General features: G+C 42.8%; 2 protein-coding genes across 7 annotated transcripts in view; one reads left to right on the top strand and one right to left on the bottom strand.

Moving 5' to 3' along the window:
• Window positions 1-8,953, top strand: part of KDM3A (lysine demethylase 3A) — a 32,231-nt gene extending 23,278 nt beyond the window's left edge. For all 4 annotated transcript variants that reach the window (XM_086891370.1, XM_086891369.1, XM_086891368.1 and 1 more), the window contains exons 16-26: window positions 481-667; window positions 1,223-1,392; window positions 2,167-2,403; window positions 2,793-2,964; window positions 3,899-3,989; window positions 4,543-4,673; window positions 5,508-5,627; window positions 5,714-5,853; window positions 7,605-7,781; window positions 7,865-7,999; window positions 8,209-8,953. In XM_086891370.1, the coding sequence (XP_086747496.1) occupies window positions 481-667; window positions 1,223-1,392; window positions 2,167-2,403; window positions 2,793-2,964; window positions 3,899-3,989; window positions 4,543-4,673; window positions 5,508-5,627; window positions 5,714-5,853; window positions 7,605-7,781; window positions 7,865-7,999; window positions 8,209-8,289 (1,641 nt within the window). In that variant the 3' untranslated portion in view covers window positions 8,290-8,953. The remainder of the gene's footprint in view (window positions 1-480; window positions 668-1,222; window positions 1,393-2,166; window positions 2,404-2,792; window positions 2,965-3,898; window positions 3,990-4,542; window positions 4,674-5,507; window positions 5,628-5,713; window positions 5,854-7,604; window positions 7,782-7,864; window positions 8,000-8,208) is intronic.
• Window positions 4,350-24,698, bottom strand: part of LOC111928305 (charged multivesicular body protein 3) — a 45,660-nt gene continuing 25,311 nt past the window's right edge. For 2 of the 3 annotated variants that reach the window (XM_086891393.1, XM_023925699.2), the window contains 5 exons: window positions 20,198-20,258; window positions 16,651-16,830; window positions 14,148-14,269; window positions 12,279-12,393; window positions 10,768-11,298 (listed from right to left, as the gene is read on the bottom strand). In XM_086891393.1, coding sequence (XP_086747519.1) covers window positions 11,159-11,298; window positions 12,279-12,393; window positions 14,148-14,269; window positions 16,651-16,830; window positions 20,198-20,258 — 618 coding nt within the window. In that variant the 3' untranslated portion in view covers window positions 10,768-11,158. Of the gene's footprint in view, window positions 6,090-10,767; window positions 11,299-12,278; window positions 12,394-14,147; window positions 14,270-16,650; window positions 16,831-20,197; window positions 20,259-24,698 lie in introns of those variants that run through there. The other variant, XM_086891392.1, reaches the window with a different exon arrangement.

Raw genomic sequence — 24,698 nt, 5'->3', positions numbered from 1 at the left:
TCCAAATGATCAGATAATTCAGCTGCAAAGGAGAGGGACAATCCTATGCTTGGATTGTGCTGGCCAGGCCAGTGCTGCACTCGGGCAGGTGTAGCTCAGACCTGGCAGACCTTCTGCTGCCACCTTAAGAGAAAAATTTAGGAATGTTCCATATCTGTTTTAATTCTCTGAACTGGAGCTCCAGCTTAGCTCCAGCCTGAGCATCAGCTATGACTAGAAATGTGAGAACTGCTGTTAAAACTGCACTTGGTTCCCAAAGCAATCCCAGAAAATGCACCTGGGAAGCTTGGCTCTCTGAAATCCTGCTGAACTGTCATCTCCTGATCCTGAGCTGCAATGCTGACCTCTTGTGGAGAGCACATGTTTTGAAGGGCCAAACCATTTTACTTTTCAAAGGATGAGTTTGGACATGTTATTGCTTGTATTCCCTTCGTGTAGAGTGTGTTTGTGTCTAAACAAGTTATTGCTTTGCTTTCTCAGCACTTGGCATCCGGAGACAGGCCTGGCCTTCAACAGAACAGTTTTGTCCTGAGCCCACAAGTCCCTACACATGATCCTCCTCTTAAGTCAGCACTTGGAAGCAAACAAACTGCTTCTGTAAATATTTCTCCTTCATTAAATTGGTTTTCAAACCTAACAAGTGGAAACGTGAATAAAGAAAACAAAGGTATGTGCAGAACCAGTGAAGAGTAAAGCCTTTGTGGCTGTTTTTCAGAAGACTTTAGGTCAGACCCAGTAATATCTTGTGCTGAGAGTGATGTTATCTGCCTGCTGGGATGGATGTTCAGTGCCTGTGCTGCAGAACTGGCTATGGCAATGGTGTGGAGTAAAGCCTGGCAGAGTTAGCATATTCTGTTTCAAAAACTGGATTAAAATCCCATTGATGCAAGTATTCTTGAAAATTCAGTTTGAGAATACTTTTTGTTCTTGTTGTTTGGGGGTTTCGGGGTTTTTTTTTAAGAACATCGGATTTTAAAAGCTTTGGTTTATTAAAGAAAGTTAAATGAAAGAAATATTTTATCTGCATGTATTGGGAGGAGATATATATATAACATATATGTATGTGTATATAACATATATGTATGTATATATAACATACGTATATAGGTGCTTATAACATACATACATATATATGCATGTAGGAGGATATTGCCTTGAAAAATAATTCAAAGTATTTCCATGGTTTCAAAATATTCTCATGTTTTTTCTTTCTTCATTTCAGAGAAGCTTCTCATACCAATTTCAAAGAATGAAAATAAACCTCTCCAGACACTCCCTAGCTTAGCCAAGCCAGCTGCAGCCCTGCAGACATTCAACAGTGCAATATTAACCCCTGTGAGCAACAACAACACGGGCTTCTTGCGGAACCTCTTGAACTCTTCTGCAGGAAAGGTAGAGGAAAAATTCTGTCCTTCAGGTTTGAGTTGATCCCAGGCTTAGAGTCAGTTCTAAACCTGTGAACAACTTCCACAGGCAGTTTACTTTCTTGTCACAGTAAGTAAAATTCTGTCTTCGTTTGGGAAAAGGGATGAACTCAGTTTCTGTGTTTCAGTGCTCAGTTAGTGGTTTAGTGGTACTATCAGCAAGTCTTGGTGAGGAACTCGGAGCTAAGGGATAAAGCAGATTAGCTTCCTTAGGCTAGTCTGGCAGCTGCATTGGTTGAGATTTCTTTTAGACTCAAAAAGAAACACCAATGAACTTGCAGATGGAGAACCTTCTGTGGTGTGTTCCCCATACCTTGTTTGCAGACTGGTTCACTTCAGATGTTTCTGGGCTTTGTCTGACCTTGCAGATGTGACTTCAAAGTGGTGGGGAAAAATACTGGCCTTGAGAGTTTTTTTTGCTAAAGCTGAATTTCTGCTCTTTGATATAAAGCAAATCCTGTTCCCTGATATATATGCTAGGTTCCTACAGTGTTGCTGAGATGCAAATTAGAACAGAAATTGTTGTGCCAGAATTCTGTAGACAAAGTGTAAGAAATGGCTTTGGCATCTAATGATGGTGCATTTCTAGACAGCAAAGTTCTGCAGTTGTTTGTTTGTCTGCATGATTTAATCTCAAGTAAAAAATTATGGAAGTGGCAAATACTTTCTGTAAAGCCTGCAGGATAAGGCAACAGAAAAGAGCACTAATTTTTTGTTCTTGTTCTTTCATGTGTTTTATCAGACAGACAATGGACTGAAGAGTACACCCAAAATCCTTGATGACATTTTTGCTTCCCTGGTGCAAAATAGAGCCATTACAGACTTGCCTAAGAAACCTCAAGGATTGACCATAAAGCCCACGATAATGGGCTTTGACACGCCCCACTACTGGTTATGTGATAACCGCCTGCTGTGTCTTCAGGATCCCAACAATGAAAGCAACTGGAATGTCTTCAGGGAGTGCTGGAAGCAGGGACAGGTATTTTCATTTTCCTGCTTTTTCCATTTGCAGTTCATGTACATTGTCCTTTAGTTGAAGCACAGCTACAACCACTGTAGCGATCAGCAACATTAAACCTTCATCAAATGTGTGTCATGAGCACTATTACACATCCTTACCTAAAGACCTGTTTTACTTTTCAAATCTGTTTCTAAGCACAGAGCTGAAATTATGTATAAAAAGCTGCCTCAGTTTGCAGTAGGGAATGCTCAGATGCATGATAAGGCAGAATTCAGATAGGGCACACGGAGCATTTAGTTAGCAAAATGCCTGCATTCAAATGCTCAGTGTATTTTATGTATTATCCTGCTGTAGTTAGAATTTTTGGTGTTTAATAATTCTTCAGACTATATTCTTTTGCTTTCTAGCCTGTAATGGTGTCAGGAGTACACCACAAGTTAAATGCAGACCTTTGGAGACCGGAGTCCTTTAGGAAGGAATTTGGCCAACAGGAAGTAGATCTGGTTAACTGCAGGACCAATGAAATCATCACTGGAGCTACTGTAGGGGATTTCTGGGATGGTTTTGAAGATATTTCTAGTAAGTACTGTGAATCTTTTTTCCAATAGGTAAAACACTCAGCAGCAATAATTCTTCCCTAGCACAGGTTTGTGATCCATAAGCAGTTCACAACATGTTCAAGGATTTATCTTCACCTTGGACAGTTTAGTGAGGATACATTGCAGACATTTATGCTCACAAGGTTATGGACTAGATAAAAACTGTCATTCCTATACTCCTTCAGGAGTATGTTGCTGCCTTTAGTCTTTTGGGGAAACATTCTGAGGAAATTTAACATATTCCTAGCAAGTAGGTTCACCTGTCAGGTTTTTTTCCCAATTGAGTGAAACAGAAGCACACATGTAGGGGTGGTGCTCACAGGTTAAATGAGTTCTGCTGTTTTAACTTGAAGGTACTTCAAGTCCTGAGGGACTGAGGTTACTTTCTATAAAAATAGATTAAGGAGATGAGCTGGAGCTTTTCCAGGAGAATTAACACTTGCCATTGCATCTGGAGTTCTATTTTATCTGTTTGTTACACATCCTTATCTAAGGATCTGCTTTACTGTTAAATCAGTTGTAAACTTACGGAGTTTTATACTTAGGGCAAAAAGAGTGGGAGGTGGAAGACTCACACCTTTCTTTTCTGTTATTTTATTTTTGAAGACATTTGGCTTCATCAGCTACTTTTGGCCTCAAACACAAACCAGTTTCTGAGCTAAATTGTAGGAAGTGCTCAGGCAGGGAAGCAGTAAAGGCTGCTTGTCTCTGACATCTCCTGTTGTAACATGTTTGTCATGAGTGATACTCTACTCTGGTGTCAGAAGAACTTGTATGTCTTTAGTTCTACATGAAAAGTTGTGGAATGAACATGATTTTAAAGCTGAGATAAGGATTTATTTATCTTAATTATTTATATTATGAGTTGTACAACTATTGAAAACTAAGTAAGACTTGCTAATATTTCAAATTAGGTCGCCTGAGAACAGAAGAGGGAGAGCCAATGGTATTGAAGCTTAAGGACTGGCCTCCAGGAGAAGACTTCAGAGATATGATGCCCTCTCGGTATGAATTAGTAGAAATGTTCATTGTTTCTGTGGTACACCCCCAAAATAACGGACTGTAGGAATATTCTTGTGTTTTGATACCTGCTCAGCTTTGAGCAGCAGTTGGTGACATGTGAGCAGCTCTGTTCCTCAGAGATGCCTTACATAAATGGAAATCCTGTACAAGTCTCAGGATAATTTTTTATGTGGTTCATTGTGTTTGTTGCTAAGTAAAGTGAGCACCTGACACTGCTCCTAAAAGCCTGGACCACTTTGAAATCTGAAGTTCAGTTGAAGCTTACTTTGTGGCCAAATATTTTTAAGTATTAGGACTTAGGCTGTTTGATATTCCTTGAGATGATAACACAACAAAATAGCATTACTTCAGAGCAGTTAAATTTATTTGCTGTATTTCTGTGCCTTGTTTGTTTAGTTCCTTTTCATGATGTCCAGCAAACCCCCTGAGGGAAAGAGTACATTTCCTTGACTGGAGAGAGCTTTTGTTGCAGTCTGTTTCAGTCTGTGTTTGGTTTTATCAGTACCTAATGTTAAATTCTGCTGCATTATCTTAGGTTTGATGATTTGATGAAAAATATCCCATTGCCAGAATACACCAGGAGAGGTGGCAAACTCAACCTTGCCTCTCGACTTCCCAACTATTTTGTGCGACCGGATTTGGGCCCCAAGATGTACAATGCATATGGTAAGGAATTTTTCACTCTAAAGGTCACATTGACCACATGTTCATATCAAATTTTTATGTGAATTATGTGAATCCTTGCTGTTGTAGACAATTTGATTAATCCCATAGATCAGAAAACCTGTGTTTGGCTCGCCTATGGATATCAATGATGTCCAGAGCATGACATTATTTATCTTTTTAAACATCTTTTTGTCCAGGTGGTTTCAAGCCAATAGTAGTTATTCCCAGTCTTCCAATCAACTTGTTCCACAGCCTCTTTTCCTGTAGCTGACAACATATATTTGTTATTTGGCTCCTTCTGGCTGTATTGCTTTTGTTCTCCTTTTTGAGCTGAATTATTTAGCTGTTAATCCTTCCATGAGCAGTTTTTTCCATGTCTGGTTCATCTGCTGTCACTCAAAAGACATTTAAAATGAAGCAGCATCATTACCAGTAGAGAGATTGTGGATAGTAAATCCTGTATCAGCTGCTGTTTAGAGTGAAAACAGGACTATTAATGAAAATGCATCATTTATCTTAAAATGCTGTAGAAGCCCCTTTCTAGCAGGACTTAAACATGACTTGTGTATCATACAGGTTAGGTAGAGATACATTGATCTGTATCAGCCTGTCAGGAGACCACTTGGGAAGCCACAAGATGGAGTAAGGTCCTGGATAGAAAGCATATTGCTGTTCTGGAAGCATTTGTTGGGAGAAGTGAAAGTGCTCTAATATTTTCAGAAAATGCTTTTGACAATGGTGTCAAAATAGTTCCTGTTGGGAGCTATTCCAAATTACTCGTTGTCTTACTGATGGATCCACTACTCCTTTTCCCCCCTTTCATTCCTTCCCCAGGCTTAATAACACCAGAGGACAGAAAATACGGCACAACAAACCTCCACTTGGATGTGTCTGACGCAGCCAACGTCATGGTTTACGTGGGGATCCCCAAAGGCCAGGCTGATCAAGAAGAAGGTGAAGTGTTAGTGCTGTCTGGGGGGATATTTCTGTGCCCAGAGAGAAGATCCTTTAGTGTAACAGCTTGTGTTGACTCTCCACAGAAGTGCTTAAGACCATCCAGGATGGTGACTCTGATGAACTGACAATTAAGCGTTTTACTGAAAGCCGAGAAAAGCCTGGAGCTCTGTGGCACATTTATGCTGCCAAAGATACAGAGAAAATCCGGGAGTTCCTTAAGAAGGTAAGCTGTTAATCTTAAAAATTGATCTGGCTGTGTGGGCTTGCAAGTCTCTATCCTTTGGCTTTTCTCCTCCTTCCTATCTTAGTTACTGTGGAAACAAATAGCTTGAATTGTATCCAAGACAAAACTTTGCCTGTGCCATGAGTCTTGTAGGACCTGAAAAGGGTGGAGAGTTGAAGCCTGAAGTTACCTTGTATGTCCTTCTGCCCACTCTTCTCATAAATGAGTACTGTTACCTAGTGAACAAGAAAATAGCTGGTTTAGATTTAAGCATTAGAGCAGTTTAATTAGATTATTTTAGAAGAATGTGAGATGTTTTTAAGAAGTGTCAGAGCAATACATGTACATAACAATCTTCCTTCTTTTCTCTCTTACTACCTTTTCTTCCTCCCATACCTGGATGAGGTCTGAATTAAGGGAAAAGTATGAGGTATTGTGTGTCATGCTTTCACAGGAGTTAAGCGTTTAGTGGAGATATGCTGCCACATCCAAAAGGGCTTGTGTCAGTGTTTAAATTTACATCAGATGGTCTAGAGTTCTTTGTGGTTTTAATTGTGAAACTTTGGTGCTCTAGAAGTGGAAAGAGGCAATATGCTGATATTTAAAAGAATAAATGGGATGATCTGGACAACTCCTGGCCTGGTCAGGCTTATGGCTTTTGTGGTGGAAGCTGGGAGAGGCTGCAACAAACTTATTAATGTTAACAAAGAACTAATCTTATGGTTGGTAAAACATGATGCTGAGTTTGATAAGCATTAACACTTGGAGTCTTGACATCTGTCTCACACCTCAGTCCCTTGTATCACACTTGCTGGCAGGTATGGGGCTTTCAGCAGCTTTTAGTGGAATTAGAACCAAGCTGTTTATCTCCTCACAAATGAGTTTTTGAGGGTGTAAATGGCTGCTGCAGTAAGTTGGATTTATACAGCAACTTCTTGCAGAAATTCTCTCCCCACAGCCCTCAAATTTCTGTCCTGAAGTGCTTGTTGTGCCTCCCAGTCTTGTTTCTCTTGAAAATCTGGTTTGCATCCTCTGGGTCAGTGAGCACACAGTGACTGATTGTGGCCTCAAGGCAGACACCTGCTGAATTCCACACTTGGCAGTGTCTTCCAGTCACAGGCTATAGAGTCAGAGAATCTCATAATGGTTGGGTTTGGAAGGGAGCTTCAAGACCACGTCATTCCAAGCCCCCTGCCATGGGCAGGGACACCTTGCCCTAGAGCAGGTTGCTGAGAGCCCTGTCCAACCTGGCCTGGAACACTTCCAGGGATGGGGCTTCTCTGGGCAGCCTGTACCAGTGCCACACTGCCCTTGCAGGAAGGAATTTCTTCCTAATTTCTTCTTCCAAGCTAAACCTATTCTCTTTCAGTTTAAAGCCATTGTCCCTTGTCCTGTCACTTCACACCTTTCTCCACAGTCCCTCTCCAGCTTTAGTAGTGTCAGAATGCTGGTTCCATATATGACAGTGGTTCCCAATGTGAACATGAGTTGCTTCACTTGCCATTGTCAGTTGGGATTACTTGCATTTTCCATATTCACATTTGCAATGCATCTGAAGCCAGTGTGACCTGAGAAATGCTGAATCCTTGACAAAGGTCTGAGTAAAGACCTAAACTTGCATTGTGACTCTCCTACCTGAACACATGATGCAAGCTGCTCTGGCACATGTTTCTATGGAATACCACAGGTACAACTTGACTGTCCTGTCAGACTGGTGTGTTAAAATGCCTGTTGTCTTGTGACTTTCCCAGGTTGCAGAAGAACAAGGCCAAGAAAACCCTGTAGATCACGATCCCATTCACGATCAGAGTTGGTACCTGGACCGACCGCTGAGGAAACGCCTTCATCAGGAGTACGGAGTTCAAGGCTGGGCTATTGTACAGTTTCTAGGAGATGTAGTTTTCATCCCAGCAGGAGCTCCACACCAGGCAAGCACCAGGGACCTGGAATGGCCTGACTGCCATTGGTCAGCTCTTTGAGCACGTGGCTAATGCTTATTTGTTCTCTTTAGGTTCATAATTTGTACAGTTGTATTAAAGTTGCAGAAGACTTTGTATCCCCAGAGCATGTCAAACACTGCTTCTGGCTCACTCAGGAATTTAGATATCTGTCACATACGCATACAAACCATGAAGATAAATTGCAGGTAACTTCCCAATGCTCATTGCTCTTGACCCTTTACAAAAAAACCACTAAAGCACAACAGACATTTTCCCAAGTCTGTGATTTGCATGAAGGTCAGGCAGATGAGTGTGTTCAAACTGGCCTGCACAGGGTGAGGGGAAGTAAGTGGGAAAGCTGGAAAACTGTGCTGTTTGCTTGTGAAACCAAGCACCTTTTCCTTTGCTCCTGCAGGTGAAGAATGTCATATACCATGCTGTTAAAGATGCAGTTGGGATACTGAGAGCTAACGAATCCAGCCTTAGCAGACCGTGACATAGAGCGCCTTAACCACACACTATGAAACAGAAGCGTTGGCAGCTGTTTTACCTACTCAGTCAGGACCTCTGTGGACTTTGAGATTATATGAATGTTACCTCATCTTCCTTTCAGCAGTACCAGAGGACCGTGGTACTATGTTCTGTGTATTCTTCCAATGTTTACAAACCTGATATGTATATGTAGTAATATGTATGGACTGTGGCATACTGTGAATGCTCAGTTGCAATAGAACTTTATATGGAGTTGCTCTCCAAACTGTACAAAATACCTCCTATAGAACTGTTGGGAACTATTCCAAATTACTCGTTTGAAAAATATTATTCAAGGCATTGTAAAGCTTCAATTTTTAAAATTTATTTTAGGGTGGGAGGAAGTATGGAATTGCTCAGTTTAATAACCAATTTACATAAAAAGTTAAGAATGCAGTTCTGGAATTTCACATTAACATAGAACTAGCATTTTAAAGTAGCTTTAAGCTATTGTATAGTAACATAGAGATGGGAGTTAACCATCTTTAGGTAAATGTATTTAAGTTTCTAAATGTTAAAAGAAACTTTTAATCAAATGTCTTCTGTTCAAAACTGCTCTTTAATTTGAAATGATGTTTGATTCTCTTGTTTTTAACACTGAATGGTTACATAAAAATTCTTCTATTTCAGATACTGTTCCTTGCCTATCTTCTTCAATTGACTGTTTAAAATGTAATTAGTTTGATGCAGTACTCTGAAATGCAAAAGAAAACTGTGTATCATAAATGGTTCATACTGTTTTTTCAAGTGCTTGAAGGCTCAGGGTATGGAATTTAGTGGCAGATCCATTTATGGTTATTTTTGGTTAACCCAGCTGACAGATTACTGCTGCCAGGTCTGTACCACATGAGCTTTGCAGCTTCTGTCTGAAATGGTACACACAGAACTCAGGGTTATTTGGAGAAACACTGGAAACATCGTAAAACTTAAAATAGGGAGAGGTTATGAGTGGGAAAAGTGAATCTCTCATTTGATGAGATACCCTGAGACAAAATTAACCTTTTAGTTCCTTCCCAGCACTGAAAGTTGCAGGATGGCTGCTCTGAACAGTCAGGCAGGAGCGGAAACCTTCAAGTTCACTTTTCTTAGCTTATACAACAGCTTGAACTCTGCAAATTCCCCTTCCTGTAGTACTTCACCTGCTGTTTGTGATCAGCATCAACTGTTGAGTTTGTCTTGAGTAACAGGATTCTTCTTCAGAGAAACTTCCTCTGATTGCTCCCTGAGGAGTGGGGACAGTGATGTGCAGGGAGCAGGACTCTCTTGTAAGAGCTAAGTGAAGTTGACTTGCAGAAGGTTTGCCTACACAACAGCCCTTCACTGTATTCAGTGGGAGCTTTTCTCCACCTTCTCTTGCTGACACCTCTTGACAGTAAATAACTTGTTCTAGTCACTTCAGGTGCCTTGATTTGGCATTTTGTGCTTGAACTTGTGAAGTATGCTTTAAAACAACACCTGAACCTTCTCCCTTGAACTATCAAGTTGAAGTAGATGACATGAAGCAAGTTAATTGCTTTCCTTGGAGTCAGCTGGAGTATTTGTGGGCAGCTGGAGTACAGGTACCTCCCAGGGAGCTGAGTCACACGGATACACCCTGTGTGTGTGCACATAACTCTGAAAAGACTCATTGTTGAAGCTGGATTTTGAGGTCTTGCCACTGTGCTGTTGTTCAATCTTGTTTTATTGCAGCTGTCATCCACTTTTGTTTCTGATCTGTCCTTTCTGGATTTTTAAGACAAGAAACAAACTGTCCCTCTTGCCTGTTTTTGTTACATTTGGGGTGGAGATGAATACTTGAATTGCACAGCCCTGAAGCACTGGGGATACTTTGCCTCAAAGGTGAACCTGCTTTTATGGCTCAGAATGGGAGGTGTTGGACTCTGTCCAGCTATCTGTGTGTGCCTTGTGTGTTTTTTCTACCCTTACAGTTGGGATACAATTATTTAGACTTGGCTTTCTTTGGGAAAGTCTTCCTTAAAATGAAGATCTCTGGCCTTTGTCTGGGAGCTGCTGTGGCAGTGACAGGTTTGGGTCAGAGCTTTTGGTTTGCAAACAGCCTTTTGTGAGCCATAACATGTGTTTTGCCTGAAGCTTTTCCTTGGGAGGAGACACAACTCTCCTTCGACCCTGGAATGTGCTATTGGAGCAGCAGAGAGGCCTTGGCATGGCCACAGGGTCTGAGGAAGCTTTGCCAACAGCGTGGTGAGTCAGGGTCCCCCTCCCCCTGCTGCCAACTGACCTGCCCTCACTGTGCCACGGCCCTGGCTAAAACAGGCTCCTGTGATCATACAGAGCTGGAACACTGAAAACTTCTCTTTAACTATGCAGTGAAGGCCCTAAATGTGCTAAAGAAAGGTGTTATGAAACTAAAAGGGAGGTGTTAGAGGTGGGTATTGTTTGTGAAAGAGGCTAAAGTGATGCAAACTAAACTGCAGCATGGCAGTGACTGTTAGAAGCAGCTTTAATAAAATTTGTATTGGTTCAGGAAAACACAGATCTGACAGTGCTGGAGGTTTTTGGTAGCAGTTTTAAAACCAAAGTGCCTGTTAGGGAGAAATGCTGCTTGAAGATGAGAATATATTTCAGGATTTTATGTCTAAAAATACATAACATTACACCACCCTTGCCATGTCACCACAGGAAACATGGGCTGAACAGAAAACTGGAAGAGACTGCACTCCCCAAGCAATATATTACAGTAGTGTCTTGGAGAAAAAAATCCTCAGGAAGAAAATAAAATATAAATATATTACATAAGTGAGAATACATTAAGTTTTGCATTTTGAAGGTAGGACAGAATAAAATAAAGCAAACTGTACACATCCATCCTGTCCCTAGCTCCGCAGGGTGGCCAACCGTGACTGCATTGCTTCAATGTCCTCTTCCTCATCCACAGCAGCAGCAGCAGCTGCTCCCATGGGCTCAGGCTCTGGCAGAGCATCTGTGACTTTACTGGGTGCTTTACCCAAGGCCCCTGCAACGACAAAACAGGCTCATTAGCAAGTGTCAGGGGTTCATTTAATAATTAGTGGCTTTCAGGGACATCTAAAATAACCCAACCAGTCATTTCCTATGGAGGTCACACCCCTGAGCTGTGGCAGGGCCAGTCGGGGGCTGTTGGCTGCCCAGCAGCACTGACCTGACAGCTCTGAGCCTCTGCACTCCCTTCTGGGAGGAGGCTCAGAGCCTCCCCCTCAAGCCCTGCTGCCTGTCTGGGAGCTCCCCCTGCCTGCTCAGGAGCAGGGGAGCTGCTCCAGCCAGGAAACAGGATGGAAAAAGTAACTTGGGACGTGAGGAAGAACAGGGCAATGTGTGTGTGCTGGGCACAAGGTGGCAGCAGGGTGGGCGCTGCACTTGCAGTATGGTACAGCTGAATGCAGTCCTGGAACTTGTTTTTGTCACACCACATCACAAGCAATCCAGGTGAAAGGAGCATGCTAAGCATTCTCCAAGTCAAATAACTGAACCAGCAAATCATTACTTCATGAGCTGGAAGGCAGAAGTTGTGGTTTTGTTTTTAAGAGGGTTTTTGTGTTTGTTTTGGGTTTTTTTCCCCCAAATAAGACACAGCATGTTACTGCCAGGACTCACAACACAGCACATAGTCAAGGCAGTGCAGTGGAGTTTATTTCTTGGTTTCATTAATAATAATACCTGATCAATCATGTAAGTTTCACATTGTTAAGAAGATTTACTGCACAGCCAAACACAGATCTGCTAGAGCCTCAATTACATAACTGCACAGACAGCAGCTGATGGATATTAGTTCTGCTCTGCTGAGCTCCACTGGCCTTCTCAGCCAGTATTCCCTGAGAAACCAGTTTGTCAGAGCTCTCTGCCCACCACTAGAGGATGAGAGGCCACTGGGAGAGCACAGAATAGATGAAGATTTCAGTTGCTGCATCTTACTGAACAGAGCAGGGACTTGGCTCTCAGCAGCACTCACAAACTCACCAGCTGTAATTTCAAAAAGGATTTTGTCAATTTCTGCCTCAGCTTCCTCTTCCATCTCCTCCTGATCCTCCAGGCCTTCAAAGGTGTCCTCCAGCATTTCCTCTATAATTCCAGCCTAGCAGAAAAAAACAAGGCAGTGTGTGATGTGCTTGGAAACAGCAGAGGAAGAAGATATTTCTACTTGGGAGATGAGGTTATGCCTATCCAGGCATTTAACACTCCCCTGCTCCAGGGGGGTTCCAGTTCCAGGCTGTTGTGGGAGGGTGGCCAACACACCTGCCCTCAGCGTGAGCACACACCTCTACAACTGGTGCATAGGAAAAGCAGGAAGAAAACTGAAGATTAAAGGCACCTGTTCTCACTTTGAAAATCTCAAGTTATTTAAATTAAAACCAGGGAGATTTAAATTAGATATTAGGAAGAATTTCTTCCCTGTGAGGGTGGTGAGGCACTGGACAGGTTCCCCAGAGAAGCTGTGGATGTCCAGTCCCTGGAAGGGTTCCTAGCCAGGTTAGATGGGGCTCTGAGCAAACTGGTCTAGTGGCAGATGTCCCTGTCCATAGCAGGGAGGATGGAATTATATAATCTTTAAGATCCTTTCCAACCTAAACCATTCTATGCTTCTGTGGTTATTTAGTGTTGTTGCATGTCTAAACCAAGAACCCAGCCTGCTCCAAGTATGTGAAATACAAGTGTAAATTTCAGTCATGCAGCATGAATTGTGTAGCACACCCTAAAACTGCTCTTTGACACAGCTTGTTTATTTTTTCTATCTGCATTTAAAAACATTCCTTTGCAGGCCCTACAACCCAGATATGGCCAAACCATGCTGGTGCACAATGGAAAAAATATTTAGAAATGAATTTATTTGAACTAAACAATCTAGAGTGGTAGGAAGGGAAAAAGCAAAACAACTTTGGTAGTTGAAAATGTAGCAGTCATAATAGAGACTTAGTATACTTTCAAATCAGAGCACTCTCATGACATGGAGACATTGAGCTTGATATATCTGAATTAGCCAGAAGTTTTGTAATTCTTTAAAAGTCTTGTAATGAACTACATTTAATTAGTTAAGGAATGTATGACTGTGTTATTTTGGCTGGTTTTGGTTTACACCTGTGTTGGCTAAGTGTCAGTAGAAAACCCTGAGAAATTACCTCACTGCACCTACAGAAAGGAACTCCATGGACCCACACCCCTTAGAGAATCCATAGCTGAAGAACAAAATTCAACAGAGAACTGTTTAATGGTTATCATGTAACTAGAGATGAATTAGATGTCACAGAACAAGAACAGTATCTTGCAAGTTAAGGAGTCAAAGGCCTACACAATCCCAGAAAACTTGATTAATACATTGCAGGTGTAGTAAGGGAGCCACTTCATAGGCTTGCACTCCCCAGAAAGCTTAATCAATAGTAATTGTCCAAGCAGGATAGCACATTTAATAAAGCACTGTTAGCTGGATAAAACTCGGGTTATCCATTAAACAAAGAAAGATGAGATGTTCTGGTAGTATTTAAAAGAAACAAAACACCTCTACCATGATGCAAAAAATTGGGCAGATTTTTGGGAGTGTCTATTAAAAAGAATCTTGGCTGTTATAGTGTATATAAATGCCTGAAAATTGTTGTTTCTTTGAACATGTCTATGGTGAATAAATTCCCCATATGCTCCAAATTTTGACTGAAAATTGTTACTTGGAATGGTGATTTTTAAAACTCTTTGTGTCACCAGTATCAGACTTGCCACAGAGTCAGAGAATTTTCTGAGCTCACACCAGCCCCGTGACAAAGGGGCCACCCCAGCAGCTGCACAGGCTCAGTAACAACATTGTGTTCACCCAAGTCTGATTTATGAACCACATCTTACCTTCATCATCTCTTTGGACAAGTCCCTCATTGTTGCTTGGATTTCTGGGATTTTTACTAGATTTTGCATAGCTTTCATGACTTCTGTGCTCTTCTGCAATGAACCTGCTACTCTGAGGACAGCTGTGAAAGAGAGGCACAGAAGAGTCTGAACAATGCATGCACTGCTGAAAGCAGAGAAATTGTATCTTCCCTACATGGAAATTTGTTTACATTTAGGCAATTCAATTTAAAAAATAAATGGGCATTGCACTTCTTCATTCTTGACTAAATTCCTGGAAAAGCCCAACTTACATGCACATTGGAAAAGTCACATTTATAGCAAAGCTACTGGTCCTGTGCAATGAGGAACCCAGGTGGTCTGCAGAGATTTCAACCCAGCTGCACGAGTTCATTAAAGACAGAGAGAGAGTTGTTCCTGCCCAGCCCCTCAGCAGCAGAGCTGCAGTGACTGCTGAAAACAGGGATCTCCTGCCTGACACTGGAAACTAACCCTGGCAGAAGTTCTGCTGCAATAGCTCCACAGCAAAGAGTAAGCTATAACATTAATACTGAAGCCAAAAATAAGCTTGTTTAAAATGAATTTAACAATATGCTTTCCAGAGGCTATTCTAACTTATAAGCTCTCCTCATACGTATTGACATACCAAGATCAAAAAGCAGTAATTAAGGGTACTTTGAAGTGTTTTGAACTCTGCCATTTAACTTTGCAGATTCCTGGACATGGAGAACTTACCTGTTTGTATATAAAATCACTCCTTAATAAAGCAAAATGTGAAGGTACAGCACGTATTATTTTTCATTTTAACAATTTCTTTTAAGAGCTCTATACTTGTAACTACCAGAATCCTTGCCTTGAGTGGTCATTTCTCAAGTTACTACAGACCCCAGACTGAACTCTAGATTCCTTCATACTTCCTATCTAAGTGTATCAGAATATTTCCAAGAAGATGAAGATGGCTGGCAGTGGTAATGAGGAGGAGGCTGTTTTGAATTTTTCCTTTTAAGGGACACCTTAAGATGCAAGGATGCATTTTCCTTTCCTGAATGACATGCATGGGGAGCCACATTTGAATAAAATTTCACTTAAGGTTCACAGTGTGACTTCCTGTTTTATCACTCATCCAACATTAAAATCTACTTGGATGATGCTGGGGTGGGGGAAATACTTTGACATTTCAGCAGCATGTTGACCTCCACCAAGTCTTCTCCTGTCCTTAAAGCTTTCTGCTCTGCTTGTTAGAGGCTGGACTGTTTCCAGCTATGGAAAACACTGCAGGAAGTGTATTACAACAGATTTCTGATGTGGGTAAGAAACATGGGAAATATGCTCCTGCTGGAGGAACACAAAGGACCAAGGAGGGTTTACAGAACATAGGTGTTAAACCAAGGGGCAAAAGGATTCATCCACACTAAGAAATCAAACACTGCTCCCCCAATGTAGGCACTGGTAAATGCCCCCAACCTCTTGCTAGGGAAGCAACCATCTACAAGATGAAGAGAATATTGTACTCCTGGGACAGATTCTGTCAAAATCAGTGACACAGGCACCACTAGGATACAGGGATATTAGGAATGCATTCCAACTGTTTAGAAATGCACACTAAGAATGTGCTCCAAATTGTGCGAGTTCTGTTTCAGAGCATGTGATTCTCACATCACTGGAACCCTCAGGCATTAGATCATCTGCTGAGCAGCTCGTCACAGGAAACAGGGAACCAGCAAGGATGCAGGGAACAATAAGGGGCAGGAACCCCAAGAAACTAAAACTGGGAGCTCCCTGACTACTTCAGAGCCCAGGGTGGGACACCCATCCAGGCCAGGGCACTGGAGAAACATCTCAGAACATCTTGCAGACTGAGGGGGGTTATTGCCTACAGGGATGAAGGGGAAAAGAACATATTTGGACATGGGGAAAAATTACACTGGACCTTTTAAGGGTACATAACTGAATCTTAGGGGAACAACCAAAGGTGGTTTGGGGAAGGATTGAAGCAGATCAGGGAACACACAAACCTCAGGGGCCTGCAGGACCAGATACCAGCAGAGCAGGAGATCTAGGGCCAGGTACCAGATACCTGGCCAGCTTAGACAGAGCATCTGAGAGCAACTCCTGGAACAACCAACCTATTGTGTACATGTGTGTTCTGGACCTCAGTCCTCATGAGCTGAAGAGGAAGAGCAGGATGGAGCTGCTCATACGTGTGTGAAAGCTCTGTGTGTGTTTATGGGGTGGTGGCAAAGGCTCTGCTCTGAGAGTGTGGGTGCATGTGCCTGCTGGGATTAGGGGATAGAACTTCAGCAGCCTCAAAGCTCTGGGCCTGCTATGGCAGGATCTTCCCAGGCTCCTGAAGCCCACTGGAATCAGCTGCTTTCCACAGGAGCATGCTGCTCCCACATTCAATCTCTGCCTACGTTTGATTTTGGTTTTGGACTAGGAAACCTCAGACCTCCCTTCTACTGTCAGAGCAGTCACTGTGCTTGGGCCCAGAATTTATTCTTACCAAGCTGGTTCTTCATCCCCATGAGAACAGAGTTCATGTGAGCTTTGGATGCATAGAGTTTGCTTACGGCCCTCCGAGAATGGATCAGCTCCTTCGCCAAGATCACACACACATCTCTCTGATTCTTTTTGGCAGCATCCTTTATTGACCTCTTCACCTTCTCCTCTTCTCTCTGGATATCTGGAGTACAGAAAAACACAGCAAATAGTGATGAACTCCTAAGGATATAGGAGAGAAATCAGTCATTTGTTGGGGTGTGTTTCCAATGCAAAGAATTGTTTCTGCTTGATTTCAGATTCCCTCTGTTACTCAAAGACTGTTTTAGGCTTATTTACATGTCAGCTGATTAATTCAGCTAAATCTTAATAGGAAAATTCTCACTACTGAACATCCAGCTCTGTAATTTCCTTTGCAGTCAAGAGCATTCTAAAGGACTGTCTGAGAATATTAGTCCATGATGCTGAGCTGACTAAGAGCTTACAAAGCAAAAAAAAAAAAAAAGTCTTGGAAGAACAAAGCACTCTGAGAGGATGATTTGACTTACAACTTCAAAATAACTTCCTGACTATTAAACTGACCTGATACAAATATATATACACATAATATACATCTAACTTAAAACACCCTGGCAAGTTCAAACTCTCCTGGCATCCAGCTTTGTTCAAAAGCTTTTTTTATGAGTGTGTTTAAGTGGGAATACTGAACTAAGCATGAGCACCAAAGAGGTAGTTGGATTTGAACTATTATACACTAAAAGGGCCTTTTTAAATACCATTGGTTTCTCCAGAAAATCTGATATGACTGTTCACAGTTCTGCCCTGCCAGGTAACACTGGCTGTGAACAGCAGGAGCCAGATACTCCAAAAAGACCAGAGTAAAAAGTGCAAGAGTAAGCAGGGACAATATCAACCTCCTTTATTTTGCAGACTCAGAAATAAATTGGCCACTGATGAAATGTAGATCTCAGAGTCCACAAGAAAAATGATCCTAAAGTAAATAAAGAATTCAGATAGTAAGGGTTCCTCACCTTCCTACAAAGGAAATGACCACAAGAACAATTATTTCAAGGAGAGCCTCTGTTCAGATTTAGCTTTGAGTCTTCTCAATTTATGCCAGACAAAGTTATATGTTGGAAGAATCAGAAGCTGCCCTTTTATGAAAACAAAGGCATCCACACACGCTTTCTGGCACAGGCCAACTTGGAGACTTCAACACAGCTTCTCAGGTGGGAGTTAATGAACCCTGTACTCAAGACCAGTAATTCTCTCAGTATCGATCACTGAGGTGCTTACCTTCAAGGACTGGCAGAAAGCTGTAGGATCATAATCAGAAAAACATACCTTTGCTGCCTTCCCACTATTATTTTCAGAAATACCACAAACTTGAAGACACCTATATGTCAGACAAGGGACTGAGCCGAGCCCCAGCATATCAGAGCAGGTAAGAAAGAGCTGAAGTGCTCCAGCAGGAAACAGAAAGCACCAGAAGAACTCCAGCAGTACTGAGGAATTACAACATTCCCTTTATCAGGCTGAAAACAACCACAAGTATTGTGTTACTACAGCCAGGCTAATGCAAGGCAGCCAGCACCCGAGTGAATGCTTTCACTGGCATGAACTGCTGAGTATGAGATCAGTGGCACAAGTATGCAAGAACAGTCAACTCCATCTTTGAAGGTCAGTGCCGGCTACACTCCTCAAGGGAGACAAAGGCACTTCCCCAGTCCCTCTGCAGCACTATCAAGCACAAGAGGTATAAAGCCAAAGCAGCAAGGATACCTTTCATTTCTCCAATCCTCCCAAGTCCTGAAAAACAACCTGCCCCAAAGAGAAATCACTACAGCAGCAAGAGTCCAACAGCAGATGGTTTCAAAGAATGCGTTGCTATTTTAGTAACTGTGCTGACTGGGCGAGCCAAGTGTTCAAGTGATCCAAGCCCACTCAGTTCATCCCAGGTGGATCTAGTGTTGCCTTGTTCAAACACATCTAGCACAGCCATCCCCAAGGAAAATAAGGCAGGTTCCAGCTTAGCATCCTTACTTAAAGATTGCAGTGATTTCCTGTGTAAGGCTCAGATGAAACAAGAAAGCATGGCAGAATCCAAATACAGCAGGTAATTTTTGAGGAAACCTTCAGTAGCACTTGGCTGTCATCCTTCAGGAGCAACCTGCTAGCCTGGGAAGTGTCCAGCAGAACCTTGTATTTCCATATGTGACACCTGGTAAAATGTGAAATCCTGGCACAAAGATATTCTGTACTTTATTTTAAGGGAATTATCAGTATAGCAGATGGTTGGTGGTTAGTGCTGAACTGTATTTCTTTGAATGTAGGACTGAAACACAGACATGTTTAGCACTGCTAAAATTATTAGATTTGCATTCACATCAAAATATCACACTACCATGTAACCTAGTATCTGTGTAGGCCATTAAAAGTATTATGGTGTGTAAAAAGTTAAGAGAAAACTGAAATTTCAAGAAACATCAGTAGTGAACATGTGGGTAGTTTGCTTCCACGGAAGATGCAACTTCTAAACATATGTTACTAGTAAGTTCAGAGCTGCAGCTCCTCTGTACCTGATACAGACACATAAAGTGCCCTGGAGAAAGTAAAAGAATTCACATCCTGTACATCGGTCTTCCTGGGAAAGACATAAACTCTGTTCCTCATATTGGAGACAAGGACAAAGACAGACTTTGTACTGCAAAAGCAATCTTCCCCAGACTACAAGAGGGAGAAGTCACAAACCCTGCCAGGTCACTCCAGGGGCCCAGGGCTGGGGAAGAATGGGGAAGGGAGGACATAGTCCTCAAGGCGTCACTCCAAACAGGCATGTGCCTAGTAACCAGATGCTGACACAAAATATCCTTCACCAGCACATCCCATGGACAAATCCCAGGGACAGGGTAGAAGATAACAAAGGGGAAAACAAAACCTAGTCCCAAACCTATTTTCAGGCTCAGGGAAGGCAGGTAGAACAGATTCTGAACTAACAGCAGTGCAATATTAAGTAACTCCTCTGCTTTTCAAGGTACATTCAGCAGTGTAATGCTCATTATTTAATAGCAAAACACCACCCACTGAGAAAATACCTGTTTTTTTCCCCTTCCTCTCTTAGGTTTGTAATTTTTCCAGGATGACAGCAAGATACTTTTGCTTGGCATGTGCACTTTCACACCGGTACATGCCAGTGGAACTGTCTACACGTGGAATTATATACCACACTGATACTACTCATTAAATAATGTGGGTAAAATTCTGGATAATAACTCTAATACATGTTATCCAAAGGGATTTAAGAGCATTATGTCTTACTGGGAGCATGAAATATTCATGTTCTTTTGAAAATTTTACTTGCATAACTTCACAGTGACATAATTTTGTAACACAGAGTAAATCTGGCCCCAGGATCACATTCATCTTCCTTTACTCCAGATGTCACAGACTACCCCAGGTTATTAAATTTCACAGCCTACGTCAATTAAAGCAAGAAAAACTTGAAGGCACACAAGGAGAGTAAAAACAAAAAATGAGACACAAGTACAAACCTCTGATCTGTCTATCAATCACTCTCATTTCTTTCCTTATCTTCAAGGACCATTCATTGACCTTAAAAAGAGAAAGTGAGAGTTACTTGAAATTCCAGCTTTAAAACTATCTTTTATACTTTCATGTAACTTAAGCATTCAGCATCAAAAGCAGCACTTCAAAATGCATGAGCTTCAAGTTATGAGTGATGTTAAAATATTTCATTATTCAAATAATAAAACCCCCAAAACATTGCAGAGATACCACCAGTTACTGCACTACTCCTAATGTTCAGACAAGGAGTTAAGGAGGACCTTTAGAGATCCCTTCCAAACAAAACTCTTCAATGATTCCGTGATGCAATTTGTGAGTCAGATGCTCACTGTCTGGCTAACTTCCCACATCACAGCCATGTACAGAGGGAACTTGCCATAGGGGATTTCAGCAGAAGGGACAGACTTTGGCACAGGATGACAGCCCCAAGGGTGCTACTGCCTGTTTCAGTCAGGAAGATCCCCAGAAGGTCTCCAAGCCAATTCATACTGAAAGCAGGATCAAGTTCAGACTTCAGACAGGTTGTTCAGGGTCTCATCCATTGAGTTTTGATAACTGTTTGAGGGCAGAGATTTCACAGCCACTTTGAGCAAATGCACTTAAATTACTCCTGTGTGGTGAAGACTTTCCCTCATAGAATCACTGGAATGGTCTGGGTTGGAAGGGACCTTAAAGACCACCTATTTCCAATGCCTTGCTGTTGGCAGGGCCATCTTCCTCTAAACCAGATTGCTTAGAGCTCCATCTAACCTGGCCTTTCACGTTCAATTCAAAACTCTCCTCTGGCCAATGGTGGCTGTAGCCCCCCTCCTGTTACTGGACACATCTCAAAAATACCTGTCTCTGTCTTTACTACAACCCCACCAGAGGCAGTGAGAGGCTTTAGACCCCTCCTCCTTCACCTTCTCTTCTCCAAGCCAAAATGAGCCCGGTTCCCTAAGCCACTCCTCCTGCATCACAGACTCGAGCCCTCCTCCATCCTGATGGCATTCTGTCACACTTCCCCAGTTTGCTGAGATCCTTCCTGAACTGTGTGCTCACACTGGGACACTTCTGCAGATGTGGCCTCTTTACTGCTGACTGGCACAGTGACTGAACACTCAACACTGCAACTACAGCTTCCTAACACAGCCCCGTTTGCCTTCATTGCTGCAAAGATGCACTGGGAACTCAATTTACTATCCATGGGAAACCAGATCCTCTCCTGCAAAGCCCCAGGCTGCACATCTCTGTGCAGGGATGATTGTCCCACCTGCACAATCTTGCATTGTTCAGCATCATGAGGTTCCTGCTGTGTCCTACCTCGTGCTCAGGTTGCTCTGCCCTCCAGCTTCCCTTCCCCTGCCTTTGGCGGGGTTCAAACACAGCCACTCCTTCCACAGCTCCCTCCTGTGCCAAGATCTCTCTGTTCCAGACCCTCTGGCTCACCCAGGAGGTGGGGAGCTCCACTTGCCCTGACCACCCCTCTGGGGAAGCAGAGTAAAGAGAACTTGTGCAATGAAAACTTGTAAAGCAAGTTCTCTTCAGTGCACAAGCCCAGCAGAGCAACAGATTTAGACTTCCACCAGTCTCAATTGGTCATGGTGAAAAAGACTACGCTTTGACTGCAGACAAAATCCACCATTTGAGGTGCCCAAGCACAAAATCAGCTTAAAACCCCACACACACAACCCAAAGCCCTGCATAGGTACAGAAGTTTCTAACAGCTTTTAGAAAGCTTCCTTTAGTTAAATCCTGGGTTTACAGGGGAAAAAAATCCCCAAATCCTTGCAAGACTGACTGCAGCCTCCCCTCTTGTTCTTCACAGCAGAGAAGAATATGTCCTGAAGAGTCATTCCTCAGCCTGACAGAAAGCTAAGAAGGTCCCTTTTTTGAGCATGGACTCCATAAGAGTGAAAAAAGCAGGGAGAAGAGATTGAAGAAAAACATGTTAGAGCTCTGGCTGGCCAACTATCCTGTCTCAAATGTAACACCTATCAGAGATTTGCGCTACAACTTGTATTCTAGAACAAACCAACACACAACAAGCCTTCATGTACGAGCAGAATCAGCAACTGTCAAATAAACACAGCAGGATTTGCAGCTTCTGTCTCTGGGATGCACAACCCAACACAATGACACCATTAGATCAAGACTGGTTGTGTGCTGTCATCAATCCCTGCTTACTCAGGAAACAGAAAAACTGTTTCACAGCTCATCCCTAGCATTGACAGGAATCAGCTGCTTCACACGACTGTACTAAAGGCAGAGCTGGGAGCTTATGCCTTCCCTGCTCCCAACTCATCTCCAGTTTTGTGCAAGAGGAGGAACAAATCCCACTGACTCTGATCCAGGCTAGTCCCAGTTACATGAGACAGCAATTTGTTGAGCTGTAAAGAAGCCACACTGCCCATCTCACAAAGGACGTGGGGACACGAGCCATGGCACAGGGCAGCAATACTGGGAACAGGAGTATGTGGTCCAGCTAAGCAAAGATGATTACCCTGAGCACAACTCCATGCTGATGAAGCAATTCTGCTTCCATTCCTGATCTAAACAAAAACATCACTCTCACAGCACTGCATCATGCCAAAGTCAGCCAGCAAAACACTCAAGCTGAAAAGAGCCACCTCAGACTACACTGGAGGAAAACCCACTTTTTAAAGTTCAGACAATCCAGATATGGCATTAAAAATACAATAATACAGATTTAGACAGGCTGAAATGCATCACAGCTATTCACAAGGACTGAAGATATTTGCCTTGAATTGATCATAAATAAATTATCTCACATCAACAGAGTGGGCAGACAAAGAAAGCAAGGGCAAATCATTACCATCACAAAAATCTCAACCCTTCCCCATCATCATCCACCTCCTGCAGTGCTTGGATGGCTCCCTCTAGCCCTGCTCAGGGACTGTATGTTGTGCACCTGCTGGCAGACACAAGCTACGCAGTGCTGTTTCCCTATCAGCTAGGATGCAAAAATAACTACTGCTTTTTCCTTCTAAAGCTGCAGTTAGGTACATGAGGAAAGGAATTTTTAACTATTAATAGGTTTCTCAATACCAGTGTTAAGCCTGTGAAGTCACCATGCCAGCCTGCACCTCAAGGGAGTGCTCATGACAGCAAGAGGACTCATGTCACCTCTCCCTCACCTGTTACATACTGCTTTTGCAGGGCTTTCTGCAAAGAATCACAGAATCATTGGCTTAGGAAGGGATCTCTGGATATCATCCAGTCCAAACCCCCTAACAAGGCAGGGTCACCCAGAGCAGGTGACACAGGAATATGTCAAGTGTTTTTGGAATGTTTCCAGAGAGGGAGACTCCACAACCTCCCTGGGCAGCTGTTCCAGGGCTCTGCCACTCTCAGCATAAAGAAGTTTTTCCTCAAGTAAAGGTTTTGTTTATGGCCACTGCTCCTTGTCTCGTTGCTGTGCACCACCAAAAAGAAGGTTCTGATGGGTGGCACCATCCTCCAAGAGCTCCAAGATGATCCACAGACTCTGTGCTATTGGAAAACACGGCAAGTTCATCACGTAGGGAAGGCAAAAGAGCGGCCCTCAGACAGGAGATGTGACCAGATGTGTGGGTTAGACAGTTGTCTGATGCGTTACCTCACCCTTGAGAGCAGCAGTCCCCAACCCCAGCTCTTCCTGTGGTCTCTTGTACCACACTCAGGGACACAGGAGAGTGACCCAGCCCAGTTGACACAGGCAGAGGAGGAAGGGAAAGGACACTCCCAAAGGAACATTCCTCATGTGATTCTCTCACTCAACAAGCAACAACCATAACCTGCTCCCCTGGGACTCAGCTGCTACAAAGCACCCGGGAACATCTGTGATACTGTAGCTTGTCTAAGCCTTTAACTTGTGTGCCTGCCCTCCTTCTCTCTGCTGTACTTTCTGTACTTCTAAGGTAGTTGATCTTCCTGTACTTCTAAGGTAGCTGATCTTCCTCTCGCCAAACAGCAGATTCTTTCACTAACACATTTGAAGCTACTTATGAAAGGCAACAGTGAAACCCACCAATGTCTTGATTATTTCACTTCACTGTGAAATCAGAAAGCTGTTCATAGAAACAGAGTTTGTCTACAGACTCATCTTCACCCTACAAGTCCCAACATTTCTGCTACTGTTTCCTAATGTTAAGGCTGTGTCTGCAAGAGGAGCTAAAATCATAGAATGCTAAGGGGTTGAAGAAGCCTTAAAGAACACATAGTTCCAACTATATGTGACCTGCCCTGAGCAGGGACACCTTCCACTAGACCAGGTTGCTCAAGGCCTTATCCAGCTTGGCTTTGAGCATTTCCAGGTATGGGGCAGCCACAGCCTTTATGGGCAACTTGTTCCAGTATCTCACCACGCTCACAGAGAAGAATTTCTTCTTGGTATCTAACCTAAGTTTCCCCTCTATTAACTTGCACCCATTCCCCCTCGTCCCACCACTCCAGTTCCTCACAGGGAGCCCCCTCCGGATTCCTTGT

Source organism: Cyanistes caeruleus, chromosome 5 (genome assembly GCF_971803275.1).
Source record: "Cyanistes caeruleus chromosome 5, bCyaCae1.hap1.1, whole genome shotgun sequence".
Classification (NCBI taxonomy): domain Eukaryota; kingdom Metazoa; phylum Chordata; class Aves; order Passeriformes; family Paridae; genus Cyanistes; species Cyanistes caeruleus.
This window is presented reverse-complemented; position numbering and strand designations above follow the sequence as displayed.